Genomic DNA, 20060 nt, shown 5'->3' with positions numbered 1-20060 from the left:
TAGGGCTAAACCAGGCTGACCCTGGGGAATCCCTGTTTCTGTTTCATAGCTCCAGCTCTGTGAGAGTGCAAACAGGAAAGAGATGAAAATTTTTCATGTCAGCTATCTTTATTTCCTTCTTTCAATATTCATTCAAGATGGGATAAGCCCTTTTGCAAATTAGCAAAGTCTTTGTATTGCGATGTTCCACAACACCCCATTTAGTTTTGATAGTCCTTCCTGACAGGCAAGAAAAGGTAATACCTTTCATAGGCATTTAACATTTTACAGTAGGCAAGTTTTCTCTTGTTTGGTGAGATACATAGTTCAGAACAAACATTTTACAGCTATATAGCAGACACTCAAGTACTACCTTATAGCACAGGTTATGGGTATTATACACAGGATTAACAGATGTAGCAATTTACAAGCAGTTCATAAAGTGCCCTCTCAGTGAACCCCCTCCTACCTGGGCATGCCCCAAGGAGCCCCACCCCAGGGTGCTCTCTCAGTGAACCCCCTCGCCCCCGGGCGCTCCCCAAGGAGCCCCACCCCAGGGTGCCCTCTCAGTGAACCCCCTCCCCCCTGGGCGTGCCCCAAGGAGCCCCACCCCAGGGTGCCCCCTCAGTGAACCCCTCCCTCCCGGGCGCGCCCCAAGGAGCCCCACCCCAGGGTGCCCTCTCAGTGAACCCCCTCCCCCCTGGGCGCGCCCCAAGGAGCCCCACCCCAGGGTGCCCTCTCAGTGAACCCCTCCCCCCCGGGCGCTCCCCAAGGAGCCCCACCCCAGGGTGCCCTCTCAGTGAACCCCCTCCCCCCCAGGCGCTCCCCAAGGAGCCCCACCCCAGGGTGCCCTCTCAGTGAACCCCCTCCCCCCTGGGCACGCCCCAAGGAGCCCCACCCCAGGGTGCCCTCTCAGTGAACCCCTCCCCCCCGGGCGCTCCCCAAGGAGCCCCACCCCAGGGTGCCCTCTCAGTGAACCCCCTCCCCCCTGGGCACGCCCCAAGGAGCCCCACCCCAGGGTGCCCTCTCAGTGAACCCCCTCCCCCCTGGGCGCGCCCCAAGGAGCCCCACCCCAGGGTGCCCCCTCAGTGAACCCCTCCCTCCCGGGCGCGCCCCAAGGAGCCCCACCCCAGGGTGCCCTCTCAGTGAACCCCTCCCCCCCGGGCGCTCCCCAAGGAGCCCCACCCCAGGGTGCCCTCTCAGTGAACCCCTCCCCCCCGGGCGCTCGCCCAGCTCCCAAGGAGCCCGCCCGGTCCCACCGCGCCCTATCGGCGGCCGAGGGTCCGCAGGCCAAGCGAAGCCCCAGCACGGCCGCGGAGATGCACCGTCGCTCCGCCCGCTTCTTGTTGCCAAGACACAGGCCCCGCCCACCCCTCTCTCCAGCCCTACAGCTCCCCGCGCGCTCGAAAGGTGGCGCTGCGCAACGGAATCATCACGTGAGCGGCTCCTCCCATCGCCTAAGGTGATTGGCCACCAAAGGCTGCCCGTCAAACCAAGCTTGCTTCCGCCCACGGGAGCGGTGACGTGTTTCAGTCTCGCCCGGGGAACAAAACGGAGCCGGCTGTGCATGTCGCGCGTGCTGTGCGTCATGAACGGGGTGTGTGGTGAGTTCATCTTTTTTGGGGGAGTCCAACCGTGCAGCGGAGGGAGGGGGGAGAGCCTGGGGGGTGCGCCCAGCTTTGAGGGGCCTGAGGGCGAAGGAAGAGTTCAAGCCTGCAGCTGGGCGGGGAGAAGAGTCCAAGCCTGAAGGGGGGGAGAATCCAAGCCACCAGCTGGTGGGGCGGGGGGTAGAGCAGGGTGGTGTGGAGCGGGGGGGAGAGAATCCAAGCCACTAGCTGGGGGTAGGGGAGGTAGAGCAGGGTGGTGTGGAGCTGGGGGGGGGGGAGAATTCAAGCCACTAGCTGGGGGTAGGGGAGGTAGAGCAGGGTGGTGTGGAGCTGGGGGGGGAGAATTCAAGCCACCAGCTGGAGGGGGGGGGTAGAGCAGGGTGGTGTGGAGCTGGGGGGGGGGGGAGAATTCAAGCCACCAGCTGGAGGGGGGGGTAGAGCAGGGTTGTGTGGAGCTGGGGGGGGAGAATCCAAGCCACCAGCTGGGGGGGGGTAGAGCAGGGTGGTGTGGAGCTGGGGGGGGGGGGAGAATTCAAGCCACCAGCTGGAGGGGGGGGTAGAGCAGGGTTGTGTGGAGCTGGGGGGGAAGAATCCAAGCCACCAGCTGGGGGGGGGTAGAGCAGGGTGGTGTGGAGCTGGGGGGGGGGGAGAATCCAAGCCACCAGCTGGGGGGGGGGGTAGAGCAGGGTGGTGTGGAGCTGGGGGGGGGGGGGAGAATCCAAGCCACCAGCTGGGGGTAGGGGAGCTAGAGCAGGGTGGTGTGGAGCTGGGGGGGGGAGAATTCAAGCCACCAGCTGGAGGGGGGGTAGAGCAGGGTGGTGTGGAGCTGGGGGGGGAGAATTCAAGCCACCAGCTGGAGGGGGGGGTAGAGCAGGGTGGTGTGGAGCTGGGGGGGGGGGGGAGAATTCAAGCCACCAGCTGGGGGGGGTAGAGCAGGGTGGTGTGGAGCTGAGGGGGGGGGGGGGAGAATCCAAGCCACCAGCTGGAGGGGGGGTAGAGCAGGGTGGTGTGGAGCGGGGGGGGGGGGGGAGAATCCAAGCCACCAGCTGGTGGGGGGGGGTAGAGCAGGGTGGTGTGGAGCTGGGGGGGGAGAATCCAAGCCACCAGTTTGGGGGGGGAGTAGAGCAGGGTGGTGTGGAGCTGGGGGGGGGGGGGAGAATCCAAGCCACCAGCTGGGGAGGGGGTAGAGCAGGGTGGTGTGGAGCTGGGGGGGGGAGAATCCAAGCCACCAGCTGGGGGTAGGGGAGCTAGAGCAGGGTGGTGTGGAGCTGGGGGGGGGAGAATTCAAGCCACCAGCTGGAGGGGGGGTAGAGCAGGGTGGTGTGGAGCTGGGGGGGGAGAATTCAAGCCACCAGCTGGAGGGGGGGGTAGAGCAGGGTGGTGTGGAGCTGGGGGGGGGGAGAATTCAAGCCACCAGCTGGGGGGGGGTAGAGCAGGGTGGTGTGGAGCTGAGGGGGGGGGGGAGAATCCAAGCCACCAGCTGGAGGGGGGGTAGAGCAGGGTGGTGTGGAGCGGGGGGGGGGGAGAATCCAAGCCACCAGCTGGTGGGGGGGGGTAGAGCAGGGTGGTGTGGAGCTGGGGGGGGAGAATCCAAGCCACCAGTTTGGGGGGTAGAGCAGGGTGGTGTGGAGCTGGGGGGGAGAATCCAAGCCACCAGTTTGGGGGGTAGAGCAGGGTGGTGTGGAGGTGGGGGGGGGGAAGAAGAGTCCAAGGCTGCATTGGGGGAAGTGGGGGCTTAGCGGGGGGAGCTGTCAAGCCAGCTCCAGTGGGGCCTGCCCCTCAGCAGTGTCAGGGAGGGGGGGTGGGTGTGACTCAGCGCTGCATGGGGCTTTGGGTCTGGGTGCTGTAGCTGGCCCTGGGGTTAGGTGCCCCTGAACTCACTGGCCTTCCCCGGCGTGGGCGTGCCCAGGCTGAGGCAGGCTCCTGTGGGGATATGAGTCACATGCACTCCTGGCCCTCGGGCCCACCAGGACTGTGTGGACCTGAGTCCTGGCCTGGTTCTCTGGCAGCCAGTAAGGGGTGCTGTGTCCGGAGGAGGGAACCTTGGTGTACCTGCCCTGACAGCTCCAGGCCAGGAGTACCCCGTCTCCTCCATCCCTCCTGCACCTGGAGCCCCCAGCTCCTGTCTTCTCCCAAAGTCCCTCTCTATACTAGACTCTTCCCCTCTGAGCCAGACCTGAACAAGCCTACCTTGCTCTCCCACTACGTGCCCTGATAAGCAAAGCAGCCACCTGATCTTACTGCCACAGCTTGACCTGCCCCTCTCCTCTCCCTTTGTATTTATCTTCCCTTAGGCATTGTTGGCATTAGTATTTCCACCTAAAACAACCCACCATTGCTACTATCACCGGCCCCAACCAGTGAGAGCAGGTGACTGCTGGGGGACCTTACTTACCATTGCAGCTCGTCCTGCTCTGAGCAGGATTAGACAACATGGATCAAGCCTGAAGGTCCAGTCTGTGCTAGCAGTCCCACTGTTGCTCTCCTTGGTGGAGCTGCACCAGTGGCATCAGCATTAGGGAATAAAGTCTAGTGACACAGCCTTATGGCTGCTGCTTCAAATACTTACTCCCAGATGTAGCCCTAGTACCTCATTGTTACCTTACAGGTTATAAGCATTAAACCCAGTAATAAGGGTTAGAAGAATCAGCACCTTAGATAATAAAATGTTTTAGGGTAGGGATTTTGTGTGAGAGAGAGATTAGTGCATATTGTGTTGCCTGAGCCCTCTCCATATAAATAATAAATCATATAACGTGTGTGTGATGTTTTTGGTGCTACATAAATAACTTAACTTATACTATGTGATTTATTATGGTTTTTAATTTCTGCATGCAACTGACGTACTACAGCAGACTTTAAAGTATGGATCAGATCCTGAAGTCTTTGCAAGTTTCATCATGAAACTCATTGGGAGCAAAATCAAGTCTCTCATGACTGAGTCAGAAAGTGGTTCTTGCTGTCTTAGGGATATGATGGGTTGATTAGAAACTTAAATGTCTAGCTAATAAAACTTTGGAATCTTTCTAAATGAGTTAATAGAAAATGTGTGAGTGAAACTTAATGCCGTGTTTAATAATAAACCTAAATATGTTCTTGGTGTATACCCTCTAGAAGTCAGGAGTGGGAGAAACAAATTCACAGATATTAGACACTGTTGGTTCCTGTCACAAAAGATGGACTGAGCAGACTGTCTTGTAAAAACTCAGATTTCAAAATAACACTCGGCCAACACTACAATAACAGAGAATTCAATAATTTGATCAACTGTTACATTGAATCAGACTGACACATTGTAACAGTTCCTAAATGTAATGTCTCTTTCATAACCCACATTGAATGAGAGCTAGGATTTAATTTCAAAGAATGTTAATATTTTATGTTTTGTCCATTTTTGCAGATTTGCGTTAAATTGAGAGTTCTAACTATAATTGGGTAATTACTCCTGAAAGTAGCAAGATGGCAGCAAACCCTCCAGGTCAAGGTAATTTTCAAACTAGGTATTTTTTGTTTATATCTCTTCAACTGCAGACACTTTGCTTTTGTTTTATTCATTCATTGTTCAGGTCTGTTAAGGAGAAAAATTAAAGGTGGTGTTCTGGTCCCATTGAAGTCATTCGGACCAGGATTTCATCCTAGAAGTATAATTTAAGGGGAAACAATTTCTGCCATTTTTTGAGGCAGGAATCCAGTTTCCAAGATTGTAGATTAGAAAACAAGCAAAATCTCACTAGAACTAGATTCTTTTTTGTTTTAACTTTTTTAAGGGGGGAAAAGGGGTAAGAGAAATACAAAACTACTAATTATACTGGAAGCACAGAGTTAGTGCATGTCTCTTTAAACTCAAATCCCAAAAGAAAACAAATGAGACTTTACAGTGATGTAGTATTTTTTTAAGTTCCAGTTATTTTGCTATTCTCAGCGGCTCTTGTACACTGAATTTGACTCTTGGTTGCCACACTGTGCATCTGGGAGCATACTGAAGGTCCAAAGAGGCACAGTTCTGCAATTGAGAACAAAAGATGAGGAGATCTTAGCCATCAAGAATAGATAACAAAAGCTCGAGACCACAAAGAAACAAAACAAAGTAATGCCAACTATTTTTTAAAGCTTGTTTACATTATGACAACTATAGAGTTACCATATTTGAACATTCGAAAAAAAGGACATTCCATGGGGGAGGTATTTGCTTGTGCCCCCCTGGTCCTGCCCCAACTCCACCCCTTTCCCGTCCCCATTCCAACCCCTTTCCCAAAGTCCCTGCCCCAACTCCGCCCCCTCCCTGCCCCATTGGACCTCTTCCCCAAATCCCTGCCCCGGCCCCGCCTCCTCCACCGAGCGCACCGCGTTCTCCCTCCCAGCCGCGCAAAACAGCTGTTTTGCGGCACAAGCGCTGGGAGCTAGGGGAAAAAAGCTGGCACTCTCTTTCTTGAATGATCAACTCTTCTTTGGGGAAAAATAATAATGGCAAAATCCCAGATGTTTTTAGATATTTAAAAATTCCTCCCGGATGGCAATTTAAGAACCAAAAAGCCAGACATGTCCGGGAAAATACGGACATATGGTAACCTTAGACAACTGTTGTACATTTAAATTTGTCTAATTGTGAATTTAGTACCCAAAGAACTCTTAATGGAACTTTAAAAAAAAAATCTGGCTTATTTTAACATTTTACCAAGGCAAAAATTGAAATTAAAAACAGCAACAGGAGGCAAAAAATAGTGTGCTTGGTTATTGGGAAATACTGGTTTGTTGAACAGTGATCCCAATGTGGTTTACAAAGTATGGCCCCAATTCCAAGTTGTCTTGTGTGGGTAGAGCCCTATGAACAGCCTCCTGCACTGAATGTCTTCCAGGATAGTGGCCTGTGCTCCCAAACCTGTAAACCCTAGCACGCAAGTAACTGTACACCTAAATGCAATGGGGCTACTCTCCCACATAAGTTTTTGCAATACCAGACTTTTAGATACTGAAGTACAGGCACCTCTGAAGTGGAATATAGGATTTGTGTATAAGCCCAGACCAATATTGGACAAGAAAGAAAGATTGTTGTATCATATAGATGGATTTGGAGGTGGGGAACAGATGGAGTGATTTGCAGAAGAAAGTACTTATAAAAAGCTTTGTGGAATTCTGCAAAAAAAGATTGAGGGATAGTCCCATTGACTTCAAATGGGATTCAGCCTGGGCATACCTTTGCAGGATTTGGCCTTAAACACCATCCCTTTTAAATACATGGTAAGCCTTGTTTTTGGCTGTAAAAATCAGTTTAACTCCATCATTACAGAGACTAACATATTCCAATACTGAATTTAGAGCTTCACTTCTAAAGATTTGAATATAAATGTACAAGTCTGACTCGCATGATTTCTTCTTCTTCCTCCCCCAAAGTTTAGGTAGCTTATAACTTAGAAAGGAAAACTGCAATTATTTAATTTTATTTCTTGAGTACTCCCCTAAGAATCACTCAAGGGGCTGAATATTTGTTTTATATTATAAACAAAAGTATTCAAAAAACCCTCAAAGCTTTAAAGAACCAAAAAAGGTAAATGGGCAAAAGAAGGGGACTAAGACAAAAAGAAGAAATGGGGAGTCAGAAGGATTCAGCAGTGATCTAGTTCTGCCTAGCCAAAGAGTACTAGCCTAGATCCAGACTGATAACAATAAGCAATGCATGAGCCAAGTATGTCTGTCAGGCTTGCTGAATAGCACAAATATTGATGCTATTCAGGGAATTTATTCTTTGATGCTTTGCTTCCTAATCAAAAGCACAAGGTTAAGGACTTCACTTCAAAAATTAAGCAGAATGGGTGTGAACAAGTAACTTATTCAGACTTACCAAAAGAAACACACATTTGTTATACAAGTAAACATCATCTTGTATATTTTTGCTCCAAGCAATTGAACAAAATTTTTTTTGAAGATACTGTATCAGCAGTGTATTTCCATGTCCTTACAGCTGTGAACTCAAACTATAAATGTTAAGGTTTTGCTAAACAAGTTTATTTTAGTTTCATCAGAACACATTATAAAAGCACTCCTTTCTTAGAGTTTCAAAGGTGAGATGTGTAGGAGGACTGCAAAGCCAAATAGGACTCTGAATAAAATTTACTTTGGGGCTTTTATACCATGGACCACTTATATATTTCCTCTAATAAAGAAAAGGAAAAGCTTTTAGTGTGGTGTACCGTGTCCTCAGGAAGTGTTTACAGACCACTCTGGTGCATTTTGAAAATAAGCTTTTAAAGCAAGAAATAAACTGAGTGCTTGGCAATAAATGGTAATACATTCTTAACCATTTGTTACATGTATTAATAGGACTGCTGATGATGATACACTCATGCCCAAAGCTGGGAATAAAGAAGGTATATGTCTTGTGTGACAGCATCATAGGTTTTATTCTATGTGTGACCTTCTTGTAAGCATTAGTGTGATGGTAGCAACACAATAGCTACGTTTTGGGAAAATGCTCTTCCCTCTAGGCCCCACTTCAGAGAAATGGAAGAAATATGTTCCGCCTATTTTTCTCTCACAGGGCTAAATTTTCCTTGCTCACCTGCACAACGGAACTCTGCAATTTAAACAGAAGATAATTTAATTTAAACAATTTAAACAGAAGCCAACATCAGTGCCTCAAAAGTATAATTTTCACTGTGCTGTTATTCTCTCTGTTAGGTGCTTTTGCATCTCTTCTAGCTGCCATTTATTCACTTTAAGCAGTACTGATTGTTGGTTAAACATTCTCTCTCCTTCCCCCCCCCCCTTTCCCCCCGCTGCTGACAAAGCCTCATATAGAGGGTGCAGGGACTGGTTTCAAAGTGAGTATGTTAGCCAAGGGCAGTCTTATGAAACTGGTGAATCACTAAGCCAACTTAGTTCACAATACAGTGTAAAGAAGAAAATTGTCCTCCTGCCTTGGATGATGTAATCAAGGAGTCATCTAGCAATTGTACAACTCTTCAGAGATCCAAATGCAAAACCTCGCCCTTGAGGGCATTAGTAGATTTGACATTCCCTGGAGGTCTTTGCATCCATAACCTAATGAACAAATTATGATGAACACATCTGTATATGTGGTCATAGTCGTGAGGGACAGATAAAATATTAATAATAATTCAAGTGTAATTTAATGAGTTACTAATATTCATTTTGCTTAACTGCTGCAGAACATATGAGACCATAGAATGTAAATTACACCAAAAAATTGTGCAATAGTCTGCTATATTGTGACTACTGCAATCACAAAATACAATTAACATATGAAAAATGGTGGAGTAATTACTTACAGATTGCCTAGAAACCCAAAATGTTGCATAAATTATGATTCTGCTATTTCAGATATTTCCTCATAGAATGAAGATCACCATTATGATGATTTGTATTTTGATAGAGAAATTACTTTGAAACATATTCTGAATTGAGCAGAAAGAACAAGGAATGTGGTTGTGGTATATTTTTAAATGCAGTGAGACTCAGCGTACAGTACATATCTACATCTGGGTTCAAGCTGTGACTCTGTTCTGAAAAGTGGTCCAAAAAGTGGCATTATGAGTTTCATTGTTTCTCAGTGATTCAGTTCACATGTGCTCAGACTACAAATAAAAAGATTCTTCCAACTGCCAACCCTGCTATCTCAACCTCACCTTTTAAAGTCAATATTCCCCCCCCCCCATATTGCATAACCTCATCAGTAGGGGAAACATGGTTTTGTGGGCCAAATTAGGCCATCAGTTACACTTATACAATCTGTAGCTGGGTGTTCAAGCCTGATAAGTCTTATGAGGGGAATCTTTATAGGTCATTGCTTTTACTGCTTCAGATTTTCTTGTAAAAATATCCTTGGGGTAGGGGTCATGTTCATTCTGGGAGAAGACAAGGCATTGGGGAAGCAGGAGAGAGTTTGTAAAGAAATCCATGCTACTTTCTCTTGCTTTGGGACCCAAAGTTCAGAATTCCATGAACAGGAATCCCCCCCCCCCCCCCCCCTTTGTGTAAGCTAAGTCCTCTTGGGCATCAATTTTCAGTAAACTCTGCTTTTTGCTTCTCTGAAGTGGATTCTCATGCAATTCAGGGTATGTTCCACACTGGTTTTGCATATGAAAATCACATTGACGCAAGTAGGTTTTCAGCTCACCCACTGAGTACAGAACATGGCACTTGAAGTTACAGAAGCCAAACTTTAAAAGGGCAGATTTGAGCTGTAAATATCTTGTCCTGAGTTTTAGAGCCAGCTCTGCCATTGGCTTGTTATGTGGCCTTGGGCAAATCATTTCATCTCACCATCCCTGTCAGCAAAAGAGGGATGGTACTACTTGCCCATCTACATAACAGGGATGTTCTGAGGTTAAATTTTGGTAAAGTGTAGATATTCTAAGTGCTATTAGAAGGAAACTACTCAACTAGTGGAGGTGTGAATTGAAAGTTCTTCATTAGAGGAATTCTTAATCTAAAGCTCTTCGCATTTGTATGTTTAAATCAGGCCCTTAGTGACAGTGGTAATATTTCTTTGTATAATCATGTTTTGGTAGAGGAATTGTATAAAGGCAGAACAGAGGAATTAAAATAGTGTAGCAAAATTGTTGCATTACCGTTGTAGCTTCTTCACTTGTTTTCTTTAACGAAGTGCTTTTAAACAAGACTATCTTAAGTGTTGCCAGATCTGATAAGAATGAATTTACTGAAGATGCTAGTTTCTCTCTAAATAAGACTTTTCCCCTGTGATTATATATTATGTTTGGGTATTTTCCCCCCACAGAACACTCTTCAATTACATGAATACTGTTAATCAAATTACTTACAGTTGAAATTATAATTACTGAATCAAATTGCTTAATGGACAGCAGCCGTGCCAATGCTTTATTCCTCCTTTTTTGATGTGCCGGACTCTGTTTTTTCTGAAATTATAACCACTTTATGCTTTAGTATTGGGGAGATGGGGAAAGAGAAGAGGTAGTAGAAGGACAAAGATCCCTGCTTTTCCCCTGTAGTGTTTCCAGTATATAACACTACCTTCCACTGTGGCTTAATTCATACTTAGTTCATAATCCTTTACAGATATTTGGATTACAGATATTTGGATTGCAGTTTAAAATAGCTTATTTTTATCCTACTCTCAAATTATTGAAGCATATAACTGGTTTCATGATGAAAACAAGATTAATTGGGGGTGCAAAACTGGTTGGAAAACCATTCCCAGAGAGTAGTTATCAGTGGTTCACAGTCATGCTGGAAGGGCATAACAAGTGGGGTTCCGCAGGGATCAGTTCTGGGTCTGGTTCTGTTTATCTAAATCACTGATGATTTATTTATGGTATAGAGAGAGTACACTTACAAAGTTTGCGGATAATACCAAGCTGGGAGGGGTTGCAAGTGCTTTGGAGGATAGGATTAAAATTTCAAAATGATCTGGACAAACTGGAGAAATGGTCTGAAGTAAATAGGATGAAATTCAATAAGGACAAATGCAAAGTTCTTCACCTAGGAAGGAACAATCAGTTGCACACACATAAAATGGGAAATGACTGCTTAGGAAGGAGTACGGCGGAAAGGGATCTGGGGGTCACAGTGGACTACAAGCTAAATATGAGTCATTGTAACACTGTTGCAAAAAAGCAAACATTGTTATGGAATGTATTAGGAGTGTTGTAAGCAAGACTCGAGAAGTAATTCTTCCACTCTACTGCACGCTGATTAGGCCTCAACTGGAGTATTGTGTCCAGTTCTGGGTGCCACATTTCAGGAAAGATGTGGTCAAATTGGAGAAAGTCCAGAGAGGAACAACAAAAATGATTAAAGGTCTAGAAAACCTGACCTATGAGGAAAGATTGAAAAAATTGGGTTTGTTTAGTCTGGAAAAGAGACAACCGAGGGGATATGATAACAGTTTCAGTACATAAAAGGTTGTTACAAGGAGGAGGGAGGAGAATTGTTCTTTTTAACCTCTGAGGGTAGGATAAGAAGCAATGGGCTTAAATTGCAGCAATGGATGTTTAGGTTGGACATTAGGAAAAACTTCCCAACTGTCAGGGTGGTTAAGCACTGGAATAAATTGCCTAGGGACGTTGTGGAATCGCCATCATTGGAGATTTTTAAGAGCAGGTTAGACAACCACCCATCAGGAATGGTCTAGATAATACTTCGTCCTGCCATGAGTGCAGGGGACTGGACTAGATAACCTCTCAAGGTCCCTTCCAGTCCTATGGTTCTAGATTCCATGAATTTATATAACCAGCATAATGTAAATCTTGGCTAAAAATACCTATTAAAAAGGTGTCCCTCATTTACCCCACCCACCCAGTGCTCTGATTTTCAAGTATGCATTTGGTCCATGTATTTTAAGAAAGATCAGATTGCAGTGGGGGTGGTTCTCTATGCGAAGCCTACTCCCATTCCACTGACCAGATCTAGTATGTTCACTTGTAAACGTGTGGCTAAAGAATGCCTGGAGTAGTCACACGTTAACATGTTGGATTTAGCTCAGGGCTTGTGTAATATTTAGAAGTACTTAAAATGTCCCTGGGATGGTACTGGTATCAAATATCTAAGATCAGAGTGCAAAAATTACAGCTGTTTTCCTGTCCCAGAGCAGGGTCAGCTGAGTCATCTAGACAGATGTTATACTGGCAACATCACGTTCCTCGGGTGATGGATGGCCTCTCATTTTTTTGACAACTGATCTTGCATTCGTCACTGAAAGCCTAAACGTGAGGCTATTTTTTGACAGTGTTTTGTGATTTAGGAATGAGGCACTGAGAGAAATCAGAGTAAGTTCTTGACAGTTGGTCCTCGCGTGGGACTCAGCCTTGTCCTAGATTTGTATTGGTACAAGTCTTTTAAAGCAGATATAAAATACACAAAATAGTGGCTCCTTAAGATGGCAGCCATTTTAAGCATGTCCCGGTTTCCCTCCTTCCTCATTCTGCCTCCTGAAACTTTCCCTTGCACCAAAGATTCCTTTCTGCTCTGTAGGAACATTCAGTGAACCAAGTAAGGGCAAAACCATTTTTAGATCTATACAGTAGAAACTAACTACAATACTCTGATTACCAGTCATGCCAGAACTCCAACTTCAGTGAGAGGTTATGGCAGTTTAGAGAGAGACTAGATGGATCAGAAAGGAGAATTTTGTCATGTGTCTAATTTTATTGCAAATAGGCCTGATTGTTTACTCATTATTCAAGCAAAACTCCCATTATAGTTCATGAGTTCTCCCTGACTCAGGTATAAAGAATCATGTCCTATGAAATGCATTCATTCATTCATTCAGTCTTGTCATGCTTTAAACTGCATGTCCATTCACTAAAAAAAAAAAATCTGATAAACTTAATTTGTCTTCTGACACTATCAAAGCCAAATATTTAACAGATACACACCTTGGCTATAGCTGTAAAACTGGTTCCTGAAAAAACCTAACTAGAGATGATAGCTAATATATTTTAAATTTATGATCTATAGGAAGCCATTTCATGTTGTAAAATGAGGCGAGGAAAAATAAAACCTATTTATTAATAGCCTTTCAGATTGGTGCAAAGCTTTGAAGATTAGTATATTCATCATCATGTCATACCGTGCAGTGACTTTAATTCCATAAGGTTATAGGTGCCCCATGTAAAAAGGCAAATCTAATATTTTTCTGATTCTTACCAGGTTTTCAGAATAAAAATAGGGTTGCAATCTTGGCAGAACTAGACAAGGAGAAGAGAAAATTACTTATGCAAAACCAGTCTTCCACAAATCACCCTGGAGCCAGGTACTTTATGTTCATATACCTTGTTTGGACAATACTTGTACATCAAAGAAAATCAAATATGTTCTTTCCTTACAGGTAATCTATAGATCTAAACAAAATACATGTTAGAATTGTGTGCTGCATGTCCCCAATAACCAGTGTGAGAATGATTTATATTTGTTTGTGGATTCTGAATCTTGACCTGCATGCTTTCCACTTGAGAGAGAGAGAAATAGGGGTGCTTCACGACTGCTAAGCAAGCCCTTTTACAGGAGCGTGCTCCTAGAAAATATTAAGCTAATATGCTATTACTTGTGCTTCAAAATGTACCCTTTTAAATCTAGATAGCAAACCAACTGTAGGCAGTCTAGAATATTTAGGAGTATACAAAAAAAGTACTTGGTCTCCGTTCTAGCTGTTCTGTATGGGCATGTTGCAGGTTTCTACTCTTGGCATATGTGAGCCTCGTGTTTAAGGACACAGGAGCTCTCTTGACAAGTATAAAAAAATATAAACTGTGTCGGTCTGAAGTTTATCTCAAAATATTGAATTGGATCGTTAGTTCATTTTAGGATACAGTATTAAGTGCAAGGGACTTGAGAAAAGTATTCATTTTTATCTTCCCCCTAATAAAATAAGTGAAAATAGTATTCTATTCCAGTTTCTTTTTTAAAGCACTGCAGTATAGTGTTTGTTATAAATCCTTCTGTTCAGAGGGTCACTACTTGGCTCCAAGTATTCACATAGGTCTTAACAAGAGAACTGCTACTTTTACAGGGTGTTTTTTCCAGTTCAGTAGAAGTGTTTAGCATGAAGCAGCTCTGATTGCCCTTAATGGGAGCTGTTGGGTGAGGAGTTCTTTTAAAAATCTGGCACTTTAAACATTAAAGTGTCTCCTATCAAAATCAGTGAGAGCTGGATTGGGCTCTATATAACAACAAATTAAGGAAAGGTAATATTTTGTTTGGACTTATGTCTCAATGATTTTTTTTTTCAAATTGAAACCTAAAATATTATTTGTTGCCCGCAGATATCTGAGCAATCATTTTATATTCTGTAGTTTATTACCACTTTAGCAAAAAAGGGCCTTTGTCTGAGTTCTGTATCAATAGGAAACCCTTTTCCTATATGCAGAGTTCTGCAGCCATTCTGCCAAACATCTGATCTTCCCATCATGAAGAATATGGACCCATGGTTAGTGCTATTGTTTTATCACCTATTGTTTCATCACAAATACTATTTTAGGAAAGTCACTGGGTGGCAATGGTGAAAAGGGCAAAAGCTATAGTTAAGAAACAGAATGTCAAATGACTCTGGCATGACACCAGAGTATTTCGATTGACATCAGTGGAGTTACGCTAACAGTGAGATGATTCAGAATCGGGCTCCAAGTCTCCGTTTGGCTTCTGGGTTTAGTGTGGCAACGTTCGGTATTCTCAGCTAAGTGGTTCAGTTACTGCTATTGCATTTTCTCACTTGCATATAAAAAATCCAAAATGTCAAGTCCTGGATTTAAAACCCAAACAAAACGCCAAATCCATAGAAAATCATGGACTCCATTATACCCATGACCCAACATGACAAAAATGCAGCTTTTCTTACAGATGATCAATGATACCTTCCTCGTCTCTATTACAGCATTGCTCTTGCAAGATCGTCCCTTAACAAGGATTTCCGTGATCATGCTGAGCAGCAGCACATAGCAGCACAGCAAAAAGCAGCATTACAGGTGAGCAGCCCTGTCGTCCTTTGTTTTTGTTTTGTAACCCAGGCAGAGAACAACCTTGTACCTACAGAGCTTAGGTAAAGTATCCTTAGAAGGGTTTCTTCTTAAAGATTTTTTTCCTATATTTGGCAACAGTAATGAAATTCCAACCCTTCACCATGCCTCCAGTTCCTTATTTCCATAATACAATGTCAGCAGGTTGGTTTGCACTACCAAATTGCTGTTACACCATTACATTGTTGTAAAACAATTTAAAAAAACCCCAAATGTTAGCAGCACGAATGAACTCTAGAGGCAAAATTCTAGCTGGCATCACAATAAAAAAAAAAGCAGAGGTGGAGAGAGGTTAGAGATCTCTGGCCTCATCACTTTGGCAGTAGGAAGTAGCAAGGGGCCTTGGGGCTTTGACTAACCTGACCTTATAGGAACAATTGGTACTGCAAGAGAGCATGCACATCGCGGCATGTGCCTGTGGCTTTTCTAGTTAGCTCTGACTTAAATACACTGTGACTGGTTTGGGCCCTCTGGGGTGTCACCTGATGTGCTGGGGTACCATGGAGTCAGCCTGTTCTGCCAGCCTGGGTCCCCTTTACCTGGCCTTGCTGGATTAGGCTCACAAGCCTCTTCCAGCTAAGCACACAGGCAGGGCCACACCCAGCTGCACAGAGATAGAGCCACTCTGGAAAGATTCAGCCTTAGGGACTTGCCCCAACACTCTGGTGCCCACTTCCTTTAAGGGGTACAAACCCAAAGGTTTTATAAAATTCACCCCCTCCCTCAGTGTGGAGGGGGATATGCACAACTACTTGCCTGCCCAGTTAGAACTTACATAAACTGGGTTATGTTCTAAACAAGAAATACCTTTTATAAACTACAAAAGGTGAATTTTAAGTGAATATAAGAGATAACTGACCGAACAAAGCAGATTACTGACCAAATAAAGCAAAATTCACAAGCTAAGATCAATATACTTAACAGGTTACAAAATGTAAATTCTCACCCTAAAATGTTTTAGGCATGTTGCAAAGTTTGTGGTTCAGAGTTCCAGTTATATTCCTTTTCAGACTGGACCCTTGTCTCATTCTGGACTCCCCCTTGCCCTCCCTTCAGGTGGCTTTAGCGGTCTTTCTTGCGCAGACAGGCCATGGAGAGGAGTCTCTCTTCTCCCCCCCCCCCACATTTGCCTTCCTCCCCACCCTTAAATAGGATTTACATAAGGTGGGAATCCTTTGTTTCTCAAACTTAACCCCCTTCACTTCCAGTGGAAAGTTACAAGAAGTCCCAGGTAATGTTTAGTATCAGGTGATAAGAACATCTGACACTAGTATCACAGCATCCATGAGTCAGTGGCAGTAGGGAGTGTCCGCAGGAAGGCCGAGCCTTTACACAGTCCATTGTCCTCGCTGATGGGCCATTATCCCTGTCTGGCTTTTCCATTGTTGCACCTGAAGTGTTAGCAGGGGGCATCACTGAAAGTAGCATAGTTGAAATAGATACATAGTCAATATTCCTAACTTCCAACCCAGAAATGGTACAGGCATACCCATTGGATCATCACATTCAGTAAATTATAACCTTTCCAATGATAACTTACAAGACCCATCTTGCGTAAAGTACATCTTAGTTATGTCATTCATATCATAAGCATATTTTCATAAAGATTGTGGAGTGAAACCTCACATACACAATGAGACCAATAGAGGTCCCAAATCAATGGAAGCAGGAGTGGGCCCCTAATTGGAATCCCAGTGGGCTATTAGAAGCAGACTCTCTCATTCATCTGTTTGGAAGTTTTGATTACCAAAGCTTATGAGCAGGCTCAGACAAATGTAAAATAAATGCAAACCATGAAGTTTAAATCCTGAATTATTTTGGAACTGTGGGGGTTAATGATTTAAACAAGTATTTTTCTCTTTCCAGCATGCACATGCACATTCTTCAGGATATTTCATAACCCAAGACTCTGCATTTGGAAATCTTATTCTTCCTGTCTTGCCTCGACTAGAGTCGGAATGAGGGCGGTTATTTCCCAGAATGAAGGAGATGATATTTTGCCCATTGTCGAAGCTGCCATCTTTCACAACTACTTTACATGATTTGTGAAAACAGATTATGTGAGCTGTTTAAAAAAACTGAGGTTTTTTTTAAATATTTGACTTTTATTTTTAAAAAGCCTGTTTCATTCTGGACTCATATGCTTGTCTTCCATGGTTGAGTCTGGCTTCACCTGAGAAGAGGTGCTTTGGATTATTATGGAACCAACAGTATTCTTCTTTACTTAATTTCTTTTGTCAACTCAGAGTAAGACTGTTTGCCTGACATATCGCACATACATTTTATTTTTCCGATTTCCTTTAGTCGGAAGGAAGGATGCCACATCCAGAATTTAATAGATGCTTGTTCTAATCTGCATTTCTAAAGTATCTGTCATAGTATCTATGTACTGTACCTGGCCTTAATGAAAGCAAAGTCATCTTTGTCTATCCTAAGACAGACATGGATTCAGTAGATACAGTTACTTGCATTCACGCTGTGCAGGAACATTAGTGCACCCTAATGGTTTTTATGTTTAGTCTTTGTAACAGTGTCCTGGTTTCCCAGGTAGTTTTGAGACAATGGCACATAGTATCTCTATCTGTTATAGAATATATAAAACCTAAGTATTAACCTTGCCAACAAATAATCTTGTATCCAATTATCCTCAACTTTTCTAGTGACATGGGATAAAAATTCCCAAAGCATTTAAGTCCCATGAAACTTAGGATCATAAGTTTTAGGCACTTTTGAAAATGTTACCCATAAGTTCAAAATCTGCCCAATTCAGTGTGTCACACTTTTAGGGTTTTATTATTATTTCAGTGCCTTTTAAAGTGTTTGTACTGCTCAATTAAAAGTTTTGATTCTGTCTCTGTAAATCCTTTTCCAGGCTCATTTCAGTTCTGGCATCCCACTTCAGCACCAGGCTGAAGCTTGGCCTACAAAGTCTATTGATTGGATAAGTTATTTTGGAAGCAGAATAATAATACCAGAATAAAGTCCCTTATTTTGGAATAGTCTGCACAATACTGGTATAGCTTTATTGGTTTAGTTATACTCCCTTAAAATTCTGCTGGTCAGTTTTCCCATGTAGACCAACCCTGGGATATTGGTGCCAAGTAGCTTAAAAAAGTAAGAGAAAGTAGTGAAGATCTGAGTTTGGAATCTGCTGGTACACTCCCATATGCTATACTGGTACCTATCTTATTCTCTGAAATCTCAGCTTACTTTTTTTTTTTTTAAATGAAAGTCACAAGCTATTGTGGTTGTAAAGACTACTTCAAAAACATGAACTGAGTATAAGTGATGCAGAGGTGAGTGTAGAGAGCCAGGACCAATAGGTTAGAACTGCCCCATTCATCCCCATGGGGGGTTAACTCAGGTGCCCCAGTGATGATTTTAAATTTCAATGTTAAGTTTCATTTTTCATGTATGAAAAAGAGGGAGAGTTACTGATCTGCACAGTTTGCAGTGAGTACCGCCTCGAACTGGTCCCACAAGAAGGTGGTAAATGAAAAATGGTATTTCTTAGACATCTCCATGAAGGAGCCTAGCCAAGGAACCTAACAAACAGTGGGCATATTGAATCCCAGCAAAGTGAAGCCATGCTCAAGGAGCCCAGTGGCACTCTGCTGTACAGTCATATTTTGACTAGCTGCACAATCTACTATGAGTCTCACTTTGACTCAGATGTGTGGGGCTTATTTTGAGGGCAAAACTTAGAATATCCCACCATTCCCCTCTCACACACACCTCTCATTCCTGGTGATGGCTATTATGTGACTATCTTTAAAGCTTGCTTTACTTTACAAATTGAAACTTCCAGCTCCTGTTCTATGACGTGAGCCAAATGGCTGTGGGTATTTTGAAAAAGTTGACATGCATGAATCTCAGTTTACAGAAGAGCAGATATTTCACCACAAATTGCTCAAAATGTGGAATCTTATTTAAATGGCAACTACCACACACATATATCCAGGAATGTAAAACAAGGAAGTGGATTTTAGCTTTATAGTTAGGAGTGGGGTTTTGTGGAGGAGGGGAAGGGTTGGCCTGCCCCAGCTGCCAGCTTCTCAATAGAAAAGAATGGGAAGATAACTGTTCAGGGGTCTCACGCAGGCTGCAGATAAGTGGTACAAGCACCAAAACAGGCACGACCCTGACCTTGTCTAAATCAGCATAGAGCCAGTGAAGTAGATGGAACTGTGCCCGTTTACACTAGCTGGGGTCAGGCCCAACATGTTGAGGGATAACACAGCATTCAGCTAGTTACAGAAGGATTTACAATAGGAGGAAGAGGACCTAGATTCAGAGCTGGAAGAATTTTAAAAATACTCACAACGTGGAGCAGCTGGAAGGGTATTTTTAAGTTATAATGCTTATAACTGTTGTGTGTAATTGCAAGGGACTTGGTAATACATCTAGGTATAATTAACTGTCAGCAATACAAATAGTGTATGTGGAAGCTTCTGTCTGTGAAACCAGAGTCTAGTAATTAGTGTCATATGCCTCAATTTGTCTTACCACACTTACCTTTTCTTTTCCACTATTAATCAGCATTAAACTAATTCATACATCACCTATACAGTCATCTAAGCAGCAGTCTCTCCTCCTGAAATTGTATGTTCAAAAGATTAACAATTGTAATCACCCCAACCAACATTACATGCTTGGGTTTCTTCATAAGGTGCCTCTATACATGAGGAAAATCTAGTGGTCAGACTTCTGCTGCTATCCTTCACTGTGATCACCTATGTACTCATGAATATGAGCCATGTTTTTCATCTATTATGTGCCTCTGTATTTAAACATACCTGGAACAATGACATTTACACAAGAACCATGTTCATCAAATCTCTACAATACCAACTGCCCCCCTGTATGCCCAGGACAGATTCTGACCTCATGGGGGTATACATGGAGAGTAAGTCAATAGCATTACTTCAGATTCACTCTAGATCAGACTCTAGGCCATAGTGTCCAT

The 20060-nt window shown here is 44.0% G+C and overlaps 1 protein-coding gene across 3 annotated transcripts; it reads left to right on the top strand.

The window, feature by feature from the left end:
• Nucleotides 1-1489: 1489 nt before the first annotated feature.
• On the top strand, nt 1490-18090 carry INIP (INTS3 and NABP interacting protein). Of its 3 annotated transcripts, XM_074952118.1 has the most exons (6): nt 1490-1583; nt 4987-5070; nt 13233-13335; nt 14449-14508; nt 14953-15043; nt 16961-18090. In XM_074952118.1, exons 2-6 carry the CDS (start codon nt 5046-5048, stop codon nt 17054-17056), a joined length of 375 nt encoding a protein of 124 aa, XP_074808219.1. In that variant the 5' UTR covers nt 1490-1583; nt 4987-5045; the 3' UTR covers nt 17057-18090. The 3 variants fall into 3 exon arrangements, with proteins under 3 accessions (XP_074808219.1, XP_074808220.1, XP_074808221.1); XM_074952119.1 differs by lacking the exon at nt 14449-14508 and having other exon boundaries at nt 16961-18085; XM_074952120.1 differs by lacking the exons at nt 1490-1583; nt 14449-14508 and having other exon boundaries at nt 5040-5070; nt 16961-18086.
• Nucleotides 18091-20060: the final 1970 nt, after the last annotated feature.

The sequence above is a fragment of the Natator depressus genome, chromosome 5 (genome assembly GCF_965152275.1).
Source record: "Natator depressus isolate rNatDep1 chromosome 5, rNatDep2.hap1, whole genome shotgun sequence".
NCBI classification, from domain to species: Eukaryota; Metazoa; Chordata; order Testudines; family Cheloniidae; genus Natator; species Natator depressus.
This window is presented reverse-complemented; position numbering and strand designations above follow the sequence as displayed.